Source organism: Bufo bufo, chromosome 1, assembly GCF_905171765.1.
Source record: "Bufo bufo chromosome 1, aBufBuf1.1, whole genome shotgun sequence".
In the NCBI taxonomy this organism is placed as follows: Eukaryota; Metazoa; Chordata; class Amphibia; order Anura; family Bufonidae; genus Bufo; species Bufo bufo.
In genome coordinates, this window is record NC_053389.1 from 435672920 (window position 1) to 435695800 (window position 22881).

Sequence of the window (22881 nt, forward strand, 5' to 3'; positions counted from 1 at the left end):
CGTCGCTAGAGAGCAAAGTGATCCTCTGGCGAACGGTCCCCAAGACATGAAAGTATTTACTGACGGCGCCATTGTTATGGAGACCAAACTGTTAAAAAGAATCTACGAGAAATATCTCCCAAAAACATGGCTCCATCCTCCCGGACGTCAAATAAAGCTTAATAACTCCCTTGCCAAAAGATGCAGTTGCTTGCTTGATAGGCCCCTAGTTACTCTATAAGCCATTTTTTAAATGGGTAATCTACAGCTCAGGGCTTTGTCATTAAGCGCCGCCATGGGCCTCTCAGCACAAACGGTCACCGAGAAGCAGTCACAGTCCTGGCTGTATTATACAGCCGCGGTAGACAACTCCCAGTGTGGGCAAGGAGAACGGCGGAAGTGACGTTGTAGGAAGCAGGGAAGGCTGCGGTGCCAGAGCTGGTAATGATGGCCGCGGTGTGGAGCCCTGTCCTGCTGCTTCTCCAGTCACTGCTCCTGGGGTTCCTGTCAGGCAGTGCCGCCGCCGACCTCACAGATGGCAACAGTGAACACATGAAGCGGGAGCATTCGCTTATCAAGCCGTACCAGGGTAAGAGACCACCGGGCACTTCCGGTAGACAGCCTTCACCTGAAGCAGGTAGAATCTGAAGAGTTGGGAGCTGTTTGGGCCCCATAGCAGCCAACATTGGGGAGAACAAGTCCTCTGTTTCTCACAGTTTAGGAAGTTATGAGAAGGTGTAGCAGACACCATGCCCCCATGACAACACCTCCTGCCAGCTCACGTATGTAGACCCCCTGAATTACCAATTTCTGGGGGCCATTTACAAAGACCGGCTTTTGACACCGGTCTTGGCGGAGAAGGTGACGAGGCTCATGAGCACCGCCGGCATTCTGTGGGTCTGGAGTACAAACCCCATCATTCTCTCACCGCTCCCAAGTGGAGAGCACAGCGCAAAAACGCTCATGGGACAAAATATTGTACAGGCGTAAAAAATAAATAAAATAAAAAGTTGTAAAATGGGGTCTTTCTCCTTTTTACACCAAAAACAGGTGTAGCTCACTTTGTACATGACCCCCAGTGTCTCGTGTGTCATTTTAGTTGCAGGTATTAGGTGATGACAGATCTGGTGCAGGGATCGACACCTCTCTCTGACTCTGTACTATTGTCTTACTGGGAGTCAGAATTTTACTCCAGAACCGTGGTGCAATTTTGGTGCAAAAGGAGGCCTATTAGTTCCCACCCCTTTCCTTCAAAGCCCTTTCTCCTGTTTGACTAAGAGCTGATTCACACGACCGTGATCGGTCCAGGAAACGCGGTCCGTGACCTGACTGTGTCGTAAGACAATATAATGATCAGTCCAGGTCAGAGGAGCCGTGGTTGGTCCAGGAGATGCAGCTGACACATGGACCACGTTTCCTGGACTGAGTGCAGTCGTGTGAAAGGAGTTCAGATTTTTCTCTTCCAGAATGGTTAAAGTTTAGATAAAGTTACTACAAGGCACTTACTAATGTATTGTTGTTATCCATATTGCTTCCTTTGCTGGCTGGATTCATTTTTCCATCACATTATACACTGCTCGTTTCCATGGTTATGACCACCCTGCAATACAGCATTGGTCGTCATGCTTGTACACTATAGATAAAAGCATCAGCCTATGCTCACTCCCGTAGTCCCCACCACCAGAGAGGCTGACGCTTATTCCTATAGTGTGCAGGCACGGCCACCGCTGCTGGATTGCACAGTGTTTACAGGGTGTTTTTATCATTATGGCCCATTGAGTCCCAGCACCGAACATATAGGGGGGTATTAAATATGGCTCACGCAGCTGCCATACCCACTGGGTCTCTGCTGTTTCAAAAAGCTAATGTCTGCAGCCACGGACAAGAAAAGGCATTTCTATTATAGTGCAGTCCGCAAAATGTGGAACGCACATAGCCTGTGTTTGTGGTTTGCGGATCCGCAATTTGCTGATCGCAAAACACTTGCGGACGTGTGAATGGAGCCTGATCCTGCTGCAGGATCTAGACCTTCAGCAGTACAATAGAGCGGTCATAAACCCCTGGCATCTAAAGCTGGTCATATACATCAGAACCTGCCGGCCATCTAATGTGTTTGGAGGCCTCCTGACTCTTCCCATAATTTTAGAAAAGATAAGGATTGGGTACTTGGATTTTGTTCTTGTGGAAATAAGCCACTGTCAGGTGTCATTGTCACTCTTCAGGACACATGCATACGTATGAAAGGGTTGGGAGAGGTTGTCAGCCATAGGAGTGTTCGACCATAATGTGTATGGCCAGTCTTACAGGAAATGTTATATATCAAGGGGAGGAACAGAACTGGATCACACATCCTCAATGCTATGCTTTGATCTAATTAACATCGCTTCTAAGCGCCATAATGAAGAGTACGGCCCCCATACTACATGCTGTACAAGAGGCATTAGTGTACATTTTGATCAAAAGGCATAAGCCCACTCACCACGCCAAGGTCACCTCTTAGAGTGGGACCTACTCTGACAAATAGGCGCAGCACAGTGCGGCGAAAAAGCGGCAACGTCCTGGTAGGCGGCGGGACCCAGGGGTCAAACGGCAACCTGCTGTCTGACAATGCCACCCATGGCCCTGGGTCCCACTGACCCACCAGCACAGCGCCACAAAAACAAAGGCCACCACGCAGTACTGCACCATGTGAACAGTTGTCTAACACATGTCCACTGCTATCGGGAACTACTAGGACAGTACCGCTTTGTCACCGCACTGTGCTGCGCCTATTTGTCAGAGTAGTTTCCACTCAAAGAGGTGACCTTGGCATGGTGAGTGGGCTTATGCCTTTTGATCAAAATGTACACGAATGCCTCTTGTACAGCATGTAGTATGGGGGCTGTACACTTTAATATGGTGCTGAGAAGCGAGGTTAATTAGATCTAAGCATAGCATTGTGGATGTGTGATACAGTTCTGTTTCTCCCCTTGATATTTACAGGAAATGTTATCCTATTGTGTGAGCTCCAGTTGGTATATGTACTTGTATAAATTCAAAGAAACTTCTCCAGAAAAGTTCAAATTGAAAGCCTGATTTAAATGTCAGTCTTTGATGCCTTCCCTTTACAATTTAAATGGGCATCCCGATCATAGACATTTATGGCATATCCACTGTGCCCATTTCTGTGGGAATCACACCTGTCAGACTGGTCCTGATTGGATAGTGTCAGACTGTGCAGGGACTGGACCTGGTAGTAATTCATCCATAACAGGAATAGTACAACATAGTCATACGCATAGATGCTCCAGAATGATTACGTGGGGAATGCAAGTAGTTACCTACTCCCCACCTCTCCAACCACTTGCAAAGGCTAGGGCTACACAACGACATATGTCGCACAACATTTTTTGTAATGATAGTCTAGGGCAGGGATGGTCAAACTGCGGCTCTCCAGCTGTTGTAAAACTACAAATCCCATCATGCCCTGCTGTAGACTGATAGCTGTAGGCAGACTGGGCATACTGGGATTTGTAGTTTTACAACAGCTGGAGAGCCGCAGTTTGCCCATCCCTGGTCTAGGGCAGTGATGGCTAACCTCCGTCACTCCAGCTGTGGTGAAACTACGACTCCCAGCATGCTTCTTTCATTTCTATGGCGTTCTGAGAACAGCCAAGCAAGTGTGCATCTTGGGAGTTGTAGTTTTACCACAGCTGGAGTGCCGGAGTTTAGCCATCACAGGTCTATGGTGTCTAAGTTGAATTTTTGTGCGACTGTCGCTTCGCAGTTATGCACCATAGACTGTCATTACAATATATGTTGCGTGACATGTCGCACTGTAGTTGTACCCTTTTGTTGCGCGATTTATTGTAGTCGTGTACCCACACCCTAAAGTTCAGAATGGAAAATCTCCAGGCTCAGGTGATTATGCTGCATAATGAATCTGAATAGTAATATGTGGGGAAAATATTGGCCAGAAAGGTCTGTATAGTAAGTTAGGTATTGGGTTTAATTCACATTTTGCACATTATAGACTCTTCTTGCCTCTATAATGGCTGCTTCCAGTAGGATTTCATGTGTCTAATACTACATCTGCTATGTATGGAAGTTGCTTTAGACAGGCTCATCCAGTATATTTGCTTTATGCATACGTCATGTCTAGTGTTGAGCAAACTTGTGTTTTAAGTTTGGCGTCTGAAGTTCGGGTTATCGAAGTATCCCGTTATGGATTCCACTACTACGGACCATAACGGAATTTAGCATCCATAACGGGATACTTTGATAACCCGAACTTTAGACACCAAACTTAAAACACAAGTTCGCTCAACACTAGTCATGTCATTACTTGGCCGCACACTCTTGCACATTTAGGGTCCATTCACACGTCCGCACTTTTGGTCTGGATTTATGCGGAACGGGTGCGGACCCATTCATTTTCAATGGGGACGGAAAAGATGCCGACAGCACACAGTCCGGTCCGCAGCTCTGCAAAATAATAGAAAATGCCCTATTCTTGTCCGCAGCTGTGGACAAGAATAGGCATTTCTATTGGGGTGCCGGATTCGCAAAACACTGCGGACGTGTGAATGGACCCTTACATCATCTTGTCGTCTTTTTTTTGTTTTGTAGGGGTGGGCTCCAGCACAATGCCGCTATGGGATTTCATGGGCAGTACAATGCTAACAAGCCAGTATGTGCGCTTGACACCAGATGAGCGGAGCAAGGAGGGATACATCTGGAATAGTATGGTGAGTTTTTTTTTGGTCTTATTGTATAGCTGCTTATAACTGGGTTGCATTGTGTTTAGCTGATGGTAGAAATAATGGTCTTCTTTTAGCCTTGTTTCTTGAAGGATTGGGAGATGCATGTACATTTCCGGATCCATGGTGCTGGGAAAAAGAACCTTCATGGAGACGGCTTTGCTCTGTGGTATGCGAGGGATCGTCTACAGCCAGGTGACTTTTGGTTGGAGCTGGTTTAGCTGTTCTATTCGCTTACTGCTTATTAATGACCTAACGTTTGTAATGCATTTCTTAAGGGCCGGTGTTTGGAAATCAAGACAAGTTCCATGGCTTGGCTGTATATGTAGATACATATCCCAATGATGAAACCACAGAGGTGAGTGCTAGCGTCGGTGATGTATAAACCAAAGATCATTACGTTTAAAACTGGTTTATTTAGCCAGTGGGAAACAGAGCAATACAGGTAGTATGCGTGGAAGGAGAAGATAGCCCCACTTTCCTTCTCTCAGCCGGGGGGTTATAGACGTCATAGAGGAGGAGGATGAAATTTGCTGCTTGTAAAAGATATTACCCGCCTTTCGCCATGCTGCAGGGGAAATTTGTGCCACCCATGGGTTTCTGACGGTTTCCCTGGGGTTTGAGATACGCTGATAATCGGCCGGTCTGCTAGAGAAGGGGTTGTCCTGATGGGACATCTCCTCCTACTGTAGTAAATAGAACATGCAGCCAAACAGGTTAGGACACAAGCATGTCGCAATCTGAATTCTACTTTACTGACTGGCTAGTAAATAATGGTGTCATATGCTGATTTAAAGGATCTAATGAAGTTGTGCGTGACACATGTAGTATCAAAGGTGTTTCTAGTACCTAATAAAAAGGTGGGCAGGTATGGTGTCGGCATAAAAAAACACTTGGGTGCCATATACCGGTACATGCTTGTCTCTGCCAGCCTCCATGGTGATGTCTGCAGGAATGGTCTATGACTGTTTGTTTTTTTATTTATTCTGACACGTTGCCGGGCCTCCTCCTAAATGTCTTTTTGAGTCTTGGGCAGGGACTTTAAATATAAACCTAGTTCCTCACTCAACCTATTACCTGCCCTTCTTCATGTTTTTATGATCTGTCCCCACTACACAACTTTATTGGAGGAGATCATGGAGGAAGGCAGGAGTGGTGAGAGCCATTTTTTTTTTTTCTCCTTGTCATGGACTATGGACATACCCAGCAGAAGGGAGCCTGGTAAGGGAACAGACTCCACTGGCTGCAGGGATGTGGCACGCAAACGGGGGAGGCAGCCGCTGCTTCTTTACAGCCTTTCACAGTTCCTTCTCCTCTCCACCTTCCCCTGCACCACAGAAAAATGTATTGCTAGTCTGGTAGACTTGCCACAAATGTTTGGGTCTAGCAAAGAGCCACAGGTTACGGACCCCTGGTTTAGAGTGATTTATTGCAGATTGCACTCTTTGCATTGCAAATTATTAAAGCCATCTATTAAAGGGGTTGTCCAAGTTTGTCCAAGTTATCTCAAATGGGGCCCCAGGCCACTAAATGCCTTAAGAAATCATCCTGTCTTTCTCCTTTGCCGTTCTCTGAGCTGCAGCTCGGCTGCTCCCCCACTTCAGGTATATGGAACGTCACCACTGCAGGCAGTCACTGTCCTCAGTGGTTTATGGCACAAGACCATCAAGAATAGTGTTTAGCAACAGTGGTCGTGTGCCATGTACCTGCACGTCGCCATATCAACTTTGTATACACTCCCTTTAAAGGTTTTTTTTTTTCCGGGACTTGCATATTGATACAAACATTGGTTCCTGGCACCTCAACTGTTGTAAGGGACTGTGGTGGGTTGCCATTTCCTCTTTTCATTACTTACCCCAAGTTTTCTCTTTTCAGCGTGTCTTTCCATATATCTCGGTCATGGTAAACAACGGCTCCTTGGAGTACGACCATGGTAAAGACGGGCAAACAGTGGAATTAGCGGGCTGTACAGCTGATGTTCGCAATAGTAACCATGACACTTTTGTAGCTGTTCGATACTCTCGTGGACGTCTTACGGTAAGAAATATATATGTAGTATTATGTAATAGGCAGCTGTGGGTGGCTGCACGTCTTTCAGTCGCCACTGAACATGTTTAGTACATGACATTGCTTGTATGTTGTAGTGTTCCACTTTCTATAGTGTATTACAGATGATGATCATTCTGTATGCTAATATGTCATATTTTCCTGAAGGTAATGACAGACATTGAGGGTAAAAATGAATGGAAGAATTGTGTGGATATTTCGGGTGTTCGATTGCCAACAGGGTACTTTTTTGGAGCATCTGCAGCAACTGGAGACTTATCAGGTTAGATCTGATTTTCATCTGTTAGCAAGTAAAGAGCAATGAAACAACATGGAACCTCATTGATCAAAACTATCTAAAAGAAAAGTATGATTTTATCAACAACTGTGGTGCTTACAGGAAGGAAGGTATCATTTTAAACTTCAGGATCACCCCTACCAGGCTATGTGCTTGGTTTAATAGGGGTGATCCGGTTGAGAGAGCCTCTTTAACCACCTCCGGACCGCCTAACGCAGATTCGCGTTCCGGAGGTGGCAGCGCTGCGCACAATCATGCATATACGCGTCATCTCGCAAGATTTCGCTCAAAGCCGGCCCGCGCATGCGCATCGCGGGCCGGCAAAATTTAAAGAACAAGTTCGTCACCAGCCTGCCAGCAACGATCATTGGCTGGCAGGCTGGCGATTTTCAAAAAATCCAATCACAAGTCATATAACAGATCATATTAGTAAATATGATCTGTTATATGGCTTGTCTGCTCCTCTGCTGGTCCTTTTGATCGGTTGGATCCAGCAGAGGAGCAGACTGAACTGTGAGTACACCAAACACTACACCTTAGCCCCAGATCACCCCCCTGCACCCCAATTAACCCTTTGATCACCCCTTTGATCACCCCTGTCAATCACTAGTGAAAGGAAAAAAAGTGATCAGTGTAAACTGTCACTTTTTTTTTTTCACTAGTATTGGCTGTTAGGTTTTAGGGATAGTTTAGGCCCCTTGGTTAGGTAGTTAGCGTGAGTTAGCGCCCAGCCCACCGCACCGCAGTCACTTATTCGCTGTTTAGCGTATCGCTAATCAGCATTTGTACTTTTATAGTATCTGTAAGTGATCACAACTGATCACGGTCAGATCTATAATAGTATTAGTGTCACCTTAGCTCGCCCTCCACCCAAAACGCAGTGTTTGCCCGATCAGGCCTGATCGGTCGCCCACACGTGCGTTCACCCACGCCCGCCCCACCGCAGTGACACAAAATATATATTTTTTTGATCACTGCACATTCATTTTACACGCACTGCGGCGATAAAAAAATCAGTTTTGATATTTTTTATCAACCGCAGCGGCCTCCGGTACTTCGCTAGCCTCCCCTTTGTAAGACAGGTTTGCTTTTTTTCTTGGGTAGTCTCAGGGAATACCCCTAAATTTAGTAGTCCAAAATGTCAAACAGGGGGTATTCTTCTGAAGAGGCCTACAGGATTCTGACCCAGTCGGATGAGGAGTGGGAGCCCTCATCTGACGAATCTAGCGGGTCAGAATATGAACCTGTGGAAAGCAGTGGCTCTCTGACCCAAAGTTCGGACGAGGAGGTGGAGGTCCCTGATAGTACCAGGCCCCGTGTCGCTAGACCACAGGTTATGCAGGATCCGCTTCAAGAGCAGCAGAGTGGGGCTGTCGCTGCCGGATCACGTGGTGAGGCATACACCAGCAGCGCAGCCCTCCCTGGACCTAGTACCAGCACTGCCGTACAACATGGTGACGTGGCGAGCACCAGAAGGGCAGTTGAAGCTGGTACGGTGGCACGTGCAGTAGTTACCCCGTCGCAGCCACCGCACAGACAGGCCCGTAGAGCCCCTAGAATCCCTGAGGTGCTGGCAAACCCTGATTGGCAGTCACCAACTTCAGCCGCACCATTAGTTCCCCCTTTCACCGCCCAGTCTGGAGTTCGGGTTGAGACGGCTCAAATCGGTTCGGCCCTGGGATTTTTTGAGCTGTTCTTGACTGCGGAGCTCTTGGACTTAGTCGTGGCAGAGACAAACCGGTATGCCACACAATTTATATCCGCCAACCCGGGAAGCTTTTATGCCCAGCCTTTCCGGTGGAAACCAGTCCAAGTTTCCGAACTTAAATTTTTTTTGGGCCTTCTCCTCAACATGGGTCTAACTAAAAAGCATGAATTGCGGTCATATTGGTCCACGCACCCGATTCATCACATGCCCATGTTCTCTGCTGCTATGTCCAGGGCACGATTTGAGGCCATCCTCCGTTTCCTGCATTTTAGCGACAACACCACCTCCCATCCCAGAGGCCACCCAGCTTTTGACCGGCTCCACAAAATTCGGCCCCTCATAGACCATTTCAACCAGAAATTTGCAGATTTGTATACCCCCGAGCAAAACATCTGCGTAGACGAGTCCCTAATACATTTTACCGGGCGCCTTGGCTTCAAACAATACATCCCAAGCAAGCGTGCCCGGTATGGGGTCAAATTGTATAAGCTCTGTGAAAGGGCCACAGGCTATACCCACAAATTTCGGATCTATGAGGGAAAAGATCAGACCCTGGAGCCGGTCGGTTGCCCTGACTACCTGGGGAGCAGTGGGAAGACAGTCTGGGACTTGGTGTCACCCTTATTCGGCAAGGGGTACCATCTTTATGTGGACAATTTTTACACAAGTGTGGCCCTCTTTAGGCATTTGTTTCTAGAACGGATTTGCGCCTGTGGCACCGCGCGAACTAGTCGCGTGGGCTTCCCCCCAACGGCTTGTAACCACCCGTCTTGCAAGGGGGGAGAGGGCTGCCTTGTGTAACGAAGAACTGCTCGCGGTGAAATGGAGAGACAAGCGTGACGTTTACATGCTCTCCTCCATTCACGCAGACACGACAATACAAATTGAACGGGCAACCAGTGTCATTGAAAAGCCCCTCTGTGTCCACGACTATAATGCGCTCATGGGAGGGGTGGACTTCAATGACCAGATGTTGTCTCCGTATTTAGTTTCCCGCAGAACCAGACGCTGGTATAAGAAGGTGTCTGTATATTTAATTCAATTGCCGCTGTATAATAGTTTTGTTCTCTACAGTAAGGCTGGGAGAACACGATCCTTCCTCAAATTCCAGGAAGAGATCATCGAGAACCTCCTGTATCCAGGAGGTTCCGTGGCCCCATCCATCAGTGTAGTTAGCCGTCTACACGAGCGACATTTCCCCAGTGTCGTTCCTGGTACCTCAACCCAACAGTCACCCCGAAAAAGATGTCGTGTCTGTAGCAGGAGTGGAATAAGGCGTGACACCCGCTATTTCTGTCCTGACTGTCCTGACCACCCTGCCCTATGCTTTGGTGAGTGTTTCCGGAAGTACCACACACAGGTACACCTAGCATAGGGATTGCATCTCACAGGACAGGCACACAGGGCTATTAGGGCCCTTTTACTCACAGCTGCTGCAAACCTCTCCTTTCACCTGGGATAAAGTGCATAACGTACTTCGCCACATCTTTGGGCGATTTGCGCTTTGCACATTGTCCCATGGGGAAGGAGAGGTTTGTTCTATAAAGGTAAAAAAACTAAACAAAAAAAAAAAATAGCGGTGAGTAAAAAAGTTAACGTTCAGTTAAAAAAAAGTTTAATATGTTCTGTTGAAAAGTTAATAAATTTATTGCGTTGCGGCCTGTTTTTTTCTTTTTTTTTTTTTTTTACCTTCCAGGTGGACCAACCGATCGACTAGCTGCAGCACTGATGTGCATTCGGACAGAAGCATTGCGCTGCTGTCAGATTACACGCAAGTCGGTGTATGCAGCGCTGCAAGACGAGATTTCTCCTCTGCAGTAAAAGATACGTTTGCCGAGGCATATGAGCTGAGGAGGTGGCTGTGTTCATATACTTTGGCAAACACTTTGTATATATAAAAAAAAAAATCCCGGCAATGATTTATTCATCCACATCGATTGATGTGAATGGAGAAATCTGGTTTGCCAGGGCATACGAGCTAAGTGGGTATGGATGTTGGGCGGAGCTCCTATGTCCTGGCAGACGCCTTTCCCCTCCTTTTTCTTTTTTTGGCAGAGATTTTTTCATCCACATTGATCGATGCGAATGAAGAAATCTGTGCCGTTCATTTTTTTCTTTTAGCCCAGAGGCTGAACGGAAAAAAAAAATCTCATTACCTGTATGCTCAATATAAGGAGAATAGCAGAAACTTCTAATGCTGGGCATACATGTAATGATTGTGGAGACCCTCAAATGCCAGGGCAGTACAAACACCCCACAAATAACACCATTTTGGAAAGAAGACACCCCAAGGTATTCGCTGAGGGGCATATTGAGTCCATGAAAGATTGAAATTTTTGTCCCAAGTTAGCGGAAAGGGAGACTTTGTGAGAAAAAAATCAAAAAAATCAATTTCCGCTAACTTGTGCCAAAAATTTTTTTTTTTCTATGAACTCGCCATGTCTCTCATTGAATACCTTGGGGTGTCTTCTTTCCAAAATGGGGTCACATGTGGGGTATTTATACTGCCCTGGCATTTTAGGGGCCCCAAAGCGTGAGAAGAAGTCTGGTATCCAAATGTCTAAAAATGCCCTCCTAAAAGGAATTTGGGCACCTTTGCCCACCTAGGCTGCAAAAAGTGTCACACATGTGGTATCTCCGTATTCAGGAGAAGTTGGGGAATGTGTTTTGGGGTGTCATTTTACATATACCCATGCTGGGTGAGATAAATATCTTGGTCAAATGCCAACGTTGTATAAAAAAATGGGAAAAGTTGTCTTTTGCCAAGATATTTCTCTCACCCAGCATGGGTATATGTAAAATGACACCCCAAAACACATTCCCCAACTTCTCCTGAATACGGAGATACCAGATGTGTGACACTTTTTTGCAGCCTAGGTGGGCAAAGGGGCCCATATTCCAAAGAGCACCTTTCGGATTTCACAGGTCATTTTTTACAGAATTTTATTTCAAACTCCTTACCACACATTTGGGCCCCTAGAATGCCAGGGCAGTATAACTACCCCACAAGTGACCCCATTTTGGAAAGAAGAGACCCCAAGGTATTTCGTGATGGGCATAGTGAGTTCATAGAACTTTTTATTTTTTGTCACAAGTTAGTGGAATATGAGACTTTGTAAGAAAAAAAAGAAAAAGAAAAAAATCATCATTTTCTATGAACTCACTATGCCCATCAGCGAATACCTTAGGGTGTCTACTTTCCGAAATGGGGTCATTTGTGGGGTGTTTGTACTGTCTGGGCATTGTAGAACCTCAGGAAACATGACAGGTGCTCAGAAAGTCAGAGCTGCTTCAAAAAGCGGAAATTCACATTTTTGTACCATAGCTTGTAAACGCTATAACTTTTACCCAAACCATTTTTTTTTTTTTACCCAAACATTTTTTTTTTATCAAAGACATGTAGAACAATAAATTTAGAGCAAAATTTATATATGGATCTCATTTTTTTTTTGCAAAATTTTACAACTGAAAGTGAAAAATTTCATTTTTTTGCAAAAAAATCGTTAAATTTCGATTAATAACAAAAAAAGTAAAAATGTCAGCAGCAATGAAATACCACCAAATGAAAGCTCTATTAGTGAGAAGAAAAGGAGGTAAAATTCATTTGGGTGGTAAGTTGCATGACCGAGCAATAAACGGTGAAAGTAGTGTAGGTCAGAAGTGTAAAAAGTGGCCTGGTCTTTCAGGGTGTTTAAGCACTGGGGGCTGAGGTGGTTAAACTGCTCTTGTCAAATGAAAGTTTTACTGTGATTGGTTGATGTGAGGAACACAAACAGTTTTTCTTTTAGACCTTATTAATAAATCTAATGTCTGTGTATATCATTATTTTTTTTTGTTTTTTGTATTATAGATAATCATGACATTATTTCTATGAAGTTGTACCAGCTTATGGTTGAGCACTCGCCAGATGACGAAAATATTGACTGGACAAAAATCGAGCCCAGTGTAAGCCTGCTGAAGTCTCCAAAAGGTGTGTGGCTTTCTAATGTGCTTTACTCCTAACTGACATTTGTAACAGTACATTTATTCATAGCACCATAGACTCCAAATGTTGCCTTCCATCCAAATAGTGTTTCAGTATTTGTTCTCTTCCTGGACCCTAAAGGCTGTATTACACTGGCAGACTTTCTGCTGGATGGTCGCTAACAAGCGTTTGTAGTAACGCTCGTTTACGATCATCTGGCAGTGTAATACTGCCACTGAGCAATCGCTCATTTATCGGGCAATCGTGATCTTTCAGTATGTTAAAGATAATCATTTGCCAGCGGCAAACAACCAAATAGCATGGGGACGAGCGATGGCATAACGAACGCTCATCCTCATGCTGTGGAGGAGATTGCTGCATGTAATAACAGAGGTCTCCTCAGCTAACAAGCATGCGATTTCTGGGATAGAACGCTTTCCTCCTGACAATAGCCTGTGTGGTCACTAGGTCTAATAGATCTAGGAAAGGGCCATAGATACACAAATTATGTGAAACAATGGACATGGTTGTTCCCACCAATACTGCTGTGCACATGCCCACTTAGCTGATAACTTATTAAGCCATGTTAACCAGTAACGATGGTGAGACTTTAAACCAAGTCTGCTAATTGCTCTTACTGGTAAAACAGATTTCTGTATGTTTGAACAGGACATTTTAGCAGCATAAGGCTGGATTCACATGTCCGTGTCATATCGGCCTGGATTTCTTCTGAGTGCAGAAGCGCACTGCGTCATTGGTTGCTATGACGCCGTGTGCTTCCTGCTGCCGCCGCAGTACAGTAATACACTGGTATGATCTATACCAGTGTATTACTGTACTGTGGCGGCAGCAGGAAGCGCACGGCGCCATAGCAACCAATGACGCAGTGCGCTTCTGCACTCAGAAGAAATCCAGGCCGGTATCACACGGACTGTGTTCCATGGACGTGTGAATCCAGCCTAAGTATGGGCTGACTAGAAGTGTTTCTGCAGCATGTGCAGGGACTTGTGCGAACCCTGTTAAGATGAATGTCTACATGTGTGACCATACCGTTAAAGGAGTTAACCAGCCTTTTAAAACTGATAGCCTACCCTTAGGCTATACTATCGATGTTAGATCTGCAGGGGCACCCTCAGGTTTTTGAAGGGCGGTGAGTTGGACCCCCACTGATAGGCCATTGATATTATTAGTCACTTTTGGGGATCAATTTTAAAAGGCTGGCTAACCAGTTTAATATGGTAGTTCTTCAAATGGTTGTCCAAGAATGACCTACTACATAAATTCAGAAAAATGAAATATCCTTTTAAGACTTGTGTATACATTGCCTTTATCACTCATAGAAGAGTATAATGTAATGTGTGTCCACCTTCATCTGAGTACATAATACCAGATGGCTCTTCAATTTTAGCTAGATGAGATATTTACTGCTTCAAAAATTTCAGCTAGTATGCAAAAAAATATATGTGTAGGACTGAGCATGAATTTACCAATGTAGGGATTCGCTTTGGTAGGCAGGTTAGCGGATGCAGTATAGAGGCAAAGGACCAGGTTGTAAATCACTCTTCAGTGTTTATTCACACTTATAACATAACACAACAGTCACTTTTCAGGCTTGGTGCTTGTTCACACACAGAAAAACAAAATAAAGTTCACCTGGTATCCTGGGTGTCAGTTCACACCCGGCTGAATGCTCAGCCTCAAAGTCCACTTGCAGGCTTTAAGGCGGCCTGCTCACCTGACACACAGTCTTCAGACCTCAGCACAGAGATCTCCAGAGCTCCACTGTCAGAGAGTTGTAATCCAGACCACCTGACAGTGATGGCTGTTTTCTATAAGCCTGCCAAGACCCGGCCTGGAACGTGGGGCGTAGTCAACCACCCAGCACTGACTACTCCCAGTAAGAGCTGTCCCGGATCAGCTATTTACAGCCATACTAAATAGCAAAGTGTCAATCGGCATTAGCTGCCGCTGAGACCTGAAAATACCGGCTCTTACTTCACCAAGGCCAGGACACATAGCTACCACCAATGACGACCCCTTGTACCTTCCTACATACCTTCCCCCTTTGTTCAACCCTGAGGGGGTGAACACACGTCAAACAGTGTACCTGGGACAGGGCATCCGCATTTCCCTGTAACTGGCCTGCCCTGTGTTCCACCGAGAAACCATCGGGTGACCCGGGCATTTGTCCTTGGCCTGGCTCATCGATTTGAGAGGGGAGTGGTCGGTCACCAGACGGAACTTTCTCCCCAACAAATAATAATGGAGAGACTCGAGTGCCTAATTGATAGCCAGGCACTCTCTCTCCACTATACTGTACCTGGTCTCGGCTGGGATAAGCTTACAGCTGAGGAAGACAACGGGATTCTCCTCCCCATTGATGTCCTGAGACAGTACAGCACCGAGGCCTACTTCGGAGGCATCGGTCTGTACTATAAACTCCCTTTTTAGAAGTCAGGTGTCACCAAAACCGGGGACCCACACAGCGCCAACTTCAAAGCGGAGAAAGCCTCTTCTGCCTGATCATCCCAGTGGACCATCACTGACTTGCATCCCTTTCAAGAGCGCTGTCAATGATGCGGCCACTGTAGCAAAATGGGGGACAAACCTCATATAATATCCCACCATTCCCAGGAACGACTTTACTTGCCTAGTAGTGACAGGTCGGGGCCAATTCCATATCGCCTCTATTTTTTGTTCACTTGGGGTTTGATGACTCCACGCCCAATGACATACCCCAGGTATTTCGTCTCCTCTAACCCTATAGCACATTTTTTTTGGGTTAGCTGTTAGTCCAGCCTTTCGAAGGGAGTCCACTACAGCCTGTACTTTTGGTAGGTGACTTTCCCAGTCAGTACTGTGAATGACAATATCGTTCAGGTAAGCCGAAGCGTACCGACGATGTGGACGAAGCACGATGTCCATGAGCCGTTGAAAAGTGGCAGGGGCGCCATGCAGACCAAAGGGTAGCACCTTATATTGGTACAGCCCCTCGGGTGTGATGAAGGCAGTTTTCTCTTTGGCAGCCTCCATCAAGGGTACCTGCCAGTACCCTTTAGTGAGGTCCAAAACAGAAAAATACCGGGCTTGGCCTAACCTCTCAATAAGCTCATCCACCCGAGGCATGGGATACGCATCAAATTTAGAAATCTCATTTAGTTTGCGGAAATTGTTACAGAACCGTAGCGTCCCGTCAGGCTTGGCTATTAAGACTCGGACTGGCCCATTCACTTTTCGACTCCTCACTGACGTCTAGTTGTATTAGCTGCACTTCTTCCGAGATGGCTTGTTGCTGAGACTCAGGTACCCGGTATGGTTTCAACCGGACTCTGGCCGGAGGCTAAGTGACAATGTCATGTTGGATGGTAGAAGTGCGTCCATGGAGGTCCGAGAACACATCCATATTCCCGCTGACGAACTCCCTGGCCTCCTGAGTCTGTTTAGAGAAAAGGCTGTCAGCAATCTTCACTGTGGTAACTGCTTCCCTTGTATCAGACCATGGGGCTGGAAACTCTTTCCCCCCCCCCTAGAAAACCCGGCCACGGTCTGTCTTCTGTACAGGTTTCCCTATCTTTCCAAGGTTTAAGTAAATTCAAATGGTACACCTGCTCCTGACTGGTGTAACTTTTGTAGGTTACCTCACCAACTTTTTCGTGTACTTCATAGGGTCCCTGCCACCTAGCCAGGAACTTACTGTCCACCGTCGGTACCAGACCTAAAACCCTATCTCCCGGGTTAAGGACCCGAGCCTGCCGATTTATAGACCCTACTCTGGGCTCGTTGGGCTGCCTCCATATGTTCCCTAACAAGCGGCAACACTGTCTCCATCCGCTCTTGCATCTGAGTGACAGTCAATTTCACTTTTATACGGTGTGGGTTGTTGTTCCCACTTTGGCTATGTCCAAGAGACCGTGAGGATGTTGGCCATATAGCAGTTCGAAGGGCAAGAACCCAGTAGAGGCCTGGGGCACCTCTTGCACTGTGAACATGAGATAGGGCAGAAGAAGGTCCCAATCCCTCCCATCCTTAGACACCACTGTTTTTTAATGTTTGCTTAAACCTCTCTACCAGGCCGTCCGTTTGATAAACGGACGTCCGTAGCTGTTTTATGTGCAGTAACTTAGAGTTCCCTCATGGCCTTTGACATAAAAGAGGTCCCCTTGTCGGTCAGAACCTCTTTAGGTAGTCCCACTCGGGAAAACATCTCCATTAACTCCTTAGCTATGAGTTTGGCCCATGTATGTTGCAGGGGCACCGCCTCTCGGTACCGAGTGGCATAGTCTAGGACGACCAAGATGTGTTGGTGCCCTCTAGCGGACCTGGGCCTATGAGATCCATAGCGATTCGCTTGAACGGAACCTCAATCTGGAGAGGTACCGGGGACTACGGAAATGTGGCTGGGGACTAGTTATCTGTCAGGTTGGGCAAGACTTACAATATTCTTCCACCTCTCTGAACACACTGAGCCAGTAAAACCGCTGTAGAATCCGGTCCTGCGTTTTCTGCCTTTCCAGGTGTTCCCCAAGAACATGTTGATGGGCTAGCTCCAACATGAGCTTGTGATACGCCTTGGGCAGCACCAGCTGTTCAATATGCTTACCCCGTAGTTGGTTTACCCGATACAGCATCTTCTGATGAACCTCAAAACGGGGAAACATAGACTCTGCCCCTGGTTGTTGAGGTTTACCGTCAACTATTATAACATTTTCCCAAACCCGAGATAGTGTTGGGTCCCGGTGCTGTGCTGTACCGAAGTTTTCCCCGGAGACGTTGAGGTCTGCCAACTCGGGACCTGGCGGCAAATCCTCCGCGTCTCCCATCATTACACTCAGCGGGGTTGCCTCCCCCTCTTCCACCGCAGTGGCGGCCACCCCTACCGCTGGTTCTTCGGTCTCGGGTTCCAGTTTCTCCCCTGAGCAAGGCCACTCTACTGGGGTTACACCCGTCTCACGGATATCGGTAACTTTTGTATCAGGCCACAGTGCCAGGAAACCCGGGAAGTCTCTCCCAATTATAAGTTTATAATGTAAATTTGTGTAGACTGCCACCTCGTGGGTCCACCTGCCAGCCACCGTGGACAGAGACACCAGGGCGGTGGGATAGTCCTTTAAGTCTCCATTGATGCACATGACCCTGACTTTTCGGCCAGTATACTTGGCGGGCAGCTCTTACAGGGACACCAGACTCCCTGAGTCCAGCAGAGCCACCGCCAGAGTGTCTCCCACTTCCACCTGGCACAGGTGGCTATTGTCTATAGTCTCAGGGGTACCTGTTGCACACAGCTTCCTGGTATACAATGAGTGGCGGTAGCCATAGTTAGTATCCATGGGTTCGCCCCAATGGGGACAGTCAGCCTTTATGTGGCCAGGCTCCTGACACGGCCAGCAGACCATCGGAGCTGGTTGTGCAGGGGGTATATCCCGGGCGGATTTTGCTGGCACCAACTGCCGGGTCTGGGGTGGAGATTTCCGGGGTTTGACTGCCCCCCTCCCAAAATAACCCCCCTGTAGATTCCTTGCAGCCTCATAGCGCTCCACCATGTCAACCATCTCAAGGGCATTACCAGGAGACACCTGGCCAATCCAGTGCTGGAGAGGGTACGGCAAAGCCCTCCAGAATACATCAGCCAATAGATGGTCCAGCATAGCAGTGGAACTCAGCACGTCAGGCTGCAGCCATTTTTGCAACTGGTGTAACAGATCATAATACTGAGGTCTCGCAGGTTCAGCCAGGTTAAGCTCCCACTGATGCACCCGCTGGGCCCAGACCAACACATTCACACCCAGTTTTGCCAGAATCTCACCCTTTACTGTTGTGTAATCGGCCGCTTGATCATCCGGTAAGTCGCAAAACACCGCTGGAGTCCAGATGCCAGGAACGGAGTGACGACCTCAGCCCATGATCTTGGGGTAGCTCTCCCTCACGGCCACCTCTTTCGAACACCACCCGATAGGTCTCGACGTTGTCCGAGGGGGTCATCTTAGGGATCACCGCACGGACCGCTTTCCGGCCATCGTGGATGTTCTGGGACGTTCCTGCTGCTTGTAAAGTCATCAATTGCTACAATAGCAGCTGGTTGGTTTCCTGCTGCTGCTTATTAGCCTCCCGCTGCTGCAAGTTGGCCTCCACGAGGGCTTTCACACCGCTTCCATTTTGTCAAGGGACACTGGTTGTAATCTCGCTGGTTTGATGTAAGACATACAACCGTGCCCGGAAAAACAAAACCTTTTCGGCCTTCAGGCCATCCTCACTGCGCTTGCCCCCATCCTCCACCAATTGTGGGGATTCGCTTTGGTAGGCAGGTTAGCGGATGCAGTATAGAGTCAGAGGACCAGGTTGTAAATCACTCTTCAGTGTTTATTCACACTTATAACATAACACAACAGTCACTTTTCAGGCTTGGTGCTTGCCCACACACAGAAAAACAAAATAAAGTTCACCTGCTATCCTGGGTGTCCGTTCACATCCGGCTGAATGCTCAGCCTCAAAGTCCACTTGCAGGCTTAAAAGCGGCCTGCTCGCCTGACACACGGTCACCTCGGCACCGAGCTCTCCAGAGCTCCACTGTCAGAGGGAGGTAATCCACTCCACACCACCTGACAGTGATGGCTGTTTTTTATAAGCCTGCCAAGACTCTGCCTGGAACGTGGGGAGTAGTTACCCACCCAGCACTTTGACTACTCCCAGTAAGAGCCGTCCTGGATCAGCTATTTAAGGCCATACTAAATAGCAAAGTGTCAATCAGCATTAGCTGCCGCTGACACATGAAAATACCGGCTCTTACTTCACCGAGGCCAGGAACCTCGGTGACGCATACCTACCATCAATGACAACCCCTTGTACCTTCCTACACCAACTAATCAAAAATGGCCATGACTGCAGAGCATAGGCGAGCATTCCAGTGGGGTCAGTTCTTCCCTGTCCCATAACCCTAAATGTTATGTGTTTCAGCTTCAGGAAGCCTCTAAAACCATAGCAGGAGGAAAAAGTATGCAGTTAAAACTGTATGAAGTTTACAGCAATGTGTTAACAGGATTTCTTGAAATCCTGTTCATGGCAACGTATAACCTGGCGTATGGCCAAAAGCAATAGGATGATCAGATTCTGACTAACTAGGCATAATGACTTTCTAATGAGGTGTCATTTGTACATATTTTGGGTCTGACAGCTGACGTGTTTTTTATCATAATAATTTAAATTTTTTCTTCTTTTTGACTTCCAGATAATGTTGATGATCCAACTGGCAACTTCCGCAGTGGCCCTCTGACTGGTTGGAAGGTGTTTCTTCTGCTGCTCGCTGCTCTTTTGGGAATTATAGTCTGTGCTGTTGTAGGAGCTGTTGTCTTTCAGAAACGTCAGGAAAGAAACAAGCGTTTCTATTAACTGAATGCTCTGGCAATATACACGTTCTAGAATGTGGACTTTTCCCCCACTCACACGAAACACGGATTGTACAAATGTTTCTTATGTGGGTATAGAAGATAATTTAAGTGGCATTTTCATACTTTTCATTTATGGGAATGAATGCCATGGAAAGGTGGGTGGGAGAGGACAATCACTTTTTAAAGACCACGTTTTTCTTTTGGGGAAGGTCTGATTAATTTGATTTATTTTTTTAATATAACTGTCTGACTTTACTGGAGTGTGCATTATGTATATTTTTTTTTTGGGAAGAGAAGTGGCTACATAGTTTAAAATTTTTTTTTTTTTTTATATATATATATATTTTTTAATGCTACATCTGCCGACTTGCTCTAGGGATGTTCAGCAAAGCATTCTTTAGCGTCTACTGATATCTGTTGCATCGATTCAGCAGCTCAATCCTGTGGATTGGAATAGCTGCTCCATGCAGAAAGTGTCAGTTACAGGTGAGAACAGAAAACTCTGTTCATAGTTTTGATTTCTGTATCCTCTGATTTGCTTCCTGACCTAAAATGTTTACAAAGCATAAAGTGAAGAAAGAGTTTCGCCTTGGTCTGCACTACATATCTTGTAAGTTCATGAGAATGATCTTCTGCTACTGCATTTTTCAGGAATGTGGAGGTGTTTCATATAACTATGTAGGATGTTTGGTCCTAATCAAAGTGGTCACTCATTAAAGAAGAAAAAAAATTCAACATTTTATTGTTTTAAATATTTAAAGGGGGAAAGACCTATGTCAGTATCCTCTGTTTGGACACCCACATATTAATTTTACCAAAAAAAAAAAAAGTTTAAGAAAAAAAATAGGGTGGGAATTCCCTGTGCCGTTGTCAAGGCTAAAAGAATCTAATTACCAGTAAGAGTAATTTTCATCTTTAGAGAGAGAGAGAGATGCAAAAACCTTTCTACCAAAGGTCAAGTCCTTGTTGAATAGCACATCTTAGGGAGCATTCACACGACCGTGTTTTTCTTCCGTGTCCGTTCCGCAATTTTGACGGACAATGCACAGACCCATTCATTTCTATGGGTCTGTGAAAATTGCGGTATGCCTTTTATTCTCATCCGTGTGCTGTCCGTTCCGTGTCCGTTCCTTTTTTTTTTTTTAGAACATGTCCTATACTTGGCCGCAAATCACGGTCCGTGGCCCCATAGAAAGTCACTGGGTCCGTGAAAAACGGATAGCACACGGAAATGCATCCGTGTGTCATCCGTTTTTAACGGACCCCTGGACTGGAAACATTCTAGGAAACCCCATTTCAGTTTTTTGCGGACAGTGAAAAACGGATGACACACGGAAGCACCACGTCCGTATTATACGGACTTGCGGAACGGAAAAGGAAAGATAACTGAAGACATACGGAACACACAGATCTGTGATTTACGGACCGCAAAACCAACACGGTCGTGTGAATGCTCCCTAACTTATAATGTTTTAAAAAAAAAATAAATTGAAGGATTTGACCAGGTGGCAGCCCAGCAGATAGCTACCTCATGGGCAGAGGGTGCCTCTGCATATCTAGAAGACGAGGCCTGGGTAGAATAGGCTTTTAGTCCCGAAGGAGGAGTAATTTTCTTCTCATTGTAGCACAAAATAATACAGGACTTAATCCAATGTGTTATGGACGCTTTGATAGCTGCTTTACCACTGTTCGCCCCGAGGTATTGAACCAACAATTGATTTTTTTTTTTTTCTGAAGGTCTTAGTTGTATCCAAATATTGAAGGACACCTATTCTTACCTCCAGGTTTCTGAACATCTTCTTTCTCCGAAACTGCCTGGGGACAAAAAGAGGGAAGAGAGATTTCTTGCTGGCAATGAAATCTAGATACAGCCTTAGGAAGGAGTTCAGGAGAATGTCTTGGGATTAATTCTATCTTCCAAAACTGTAAGGTAGGGAGGTACAACTGAGGAGAGAGCCTGAATTTCCCCCACTCTTATGGGCAGGTATATATTGAAGAGGTTCAAAGGGGGATTTCATGAGGACAGAAGGAACTAGATTCAGGTCTTAAGGAGGAATAGAAGATCTGAAAGTAGGACCTATCCTACTTGCTCCTTTGAAAAAACCTTCTAATAAAGTAAATATCGGCTAACTTAACTTTAATGAAGGCACTTAAAGCAGCTACTTGAACTTTCAGTCTAATCACTCTTAGTCCTTTATCCAGACCAGACTGGAGGATATCCAAAATTGAATTGACATTTGGAGGCATAGATGGATCCCAGGGGTCTTTAACAAATAGTAGAAAAGCCCTTCACCATCGCAGGTATATCTTAGATGTTATAGGTTTTCTACAGTGCATAAGGGTATTAATTACGCTGTCAGAAAGACCCTTCACTTTTCTGTTTCTATTTGAAGCAAATAAGTCGACTACCGGAAGACCCTACTTCGCACAGATCTCCCCGAACACTACCTGACTCAGACTCCATTCTCCCTGCCTTAACTTCTCTCTACTTAGGTAGTCTGCCAGCTGATTTTATTTTCCGTTTAAGTGAACAGCTGACAGATTTCAGATTTTTTTCCACCCAAGCAAATATTTTCCTCGCCACTGAAGAGAGGCACTGACTTCTCATCCCTCCTTGTTTGGTTAATATGCCACTGTAATGGAATTGTCTGATAGGATCTTCACATGGTTTTGATGTATTGAAGGGGCAAAAACCTTCAAGGCTTGCCATACTGCACATAATTCCCACATGTTGGAGGAAGCCTGGGCAAGATCCTTCCGCCATG

General features: G+C 46.1%; 1 protein-coding gene across 1 annotated transcript; it reads left to right on the top strand.

The window, feature by feature from the left end:
• The first annotated feature begins 304 nt into the window (after positions 1–304).
• On the top strand, positions 305–20846 carry LMAN2 (lectin, mannose binding 2). Its single transcript, XM_040406823.1, has 8 exons — positions 305–568; positions 4588–4706; positions 4796–4913; positions 4997–5076; positions 6594–6755; positions 6933–7047; positions 12621–12740; positions 19957–20846. The coding sequence occupies exons 1-8, from the start codon at positions 424–426 to the stop codon at positions 20115–20117; spliced, it is 1020 nt and encodes a 339-aa protein (XP_040262757.1). The 5' UTR covers positions 305–423; the 3' UTR covers positions 20118–20846.
• Positions 20847–22881: the final 2035 nt, after the last annotated feature.

What these genes read in the sequence shown, in the direction of transcription:
- LMAN2 (XM_040406823.1), top strand. Translation starts at nt 424, where the DNA reads ATGATGGCCGCGGTGTGGAGCCCTGTCCTGCTGCTTCTCCAGTCACTG. An exon ending in GAGGGATCGTCTACAGCCAG is followed by an intron (nt 4,914 to 4,996) that starts GTGACTTTTGGT and finishes GCATTTCTTAAG; the next exon opens with GGCCGGTGTTTGGAAATCAA. An exon ending in AGCAACTGGAGACTTATCAG is followed by an intron (nt 7,048 to 12,620) that starts GTTAGATCTGAT and finishes TTTGTATTATAG; the next exon opens with ATAATCATGACATTATTTCT.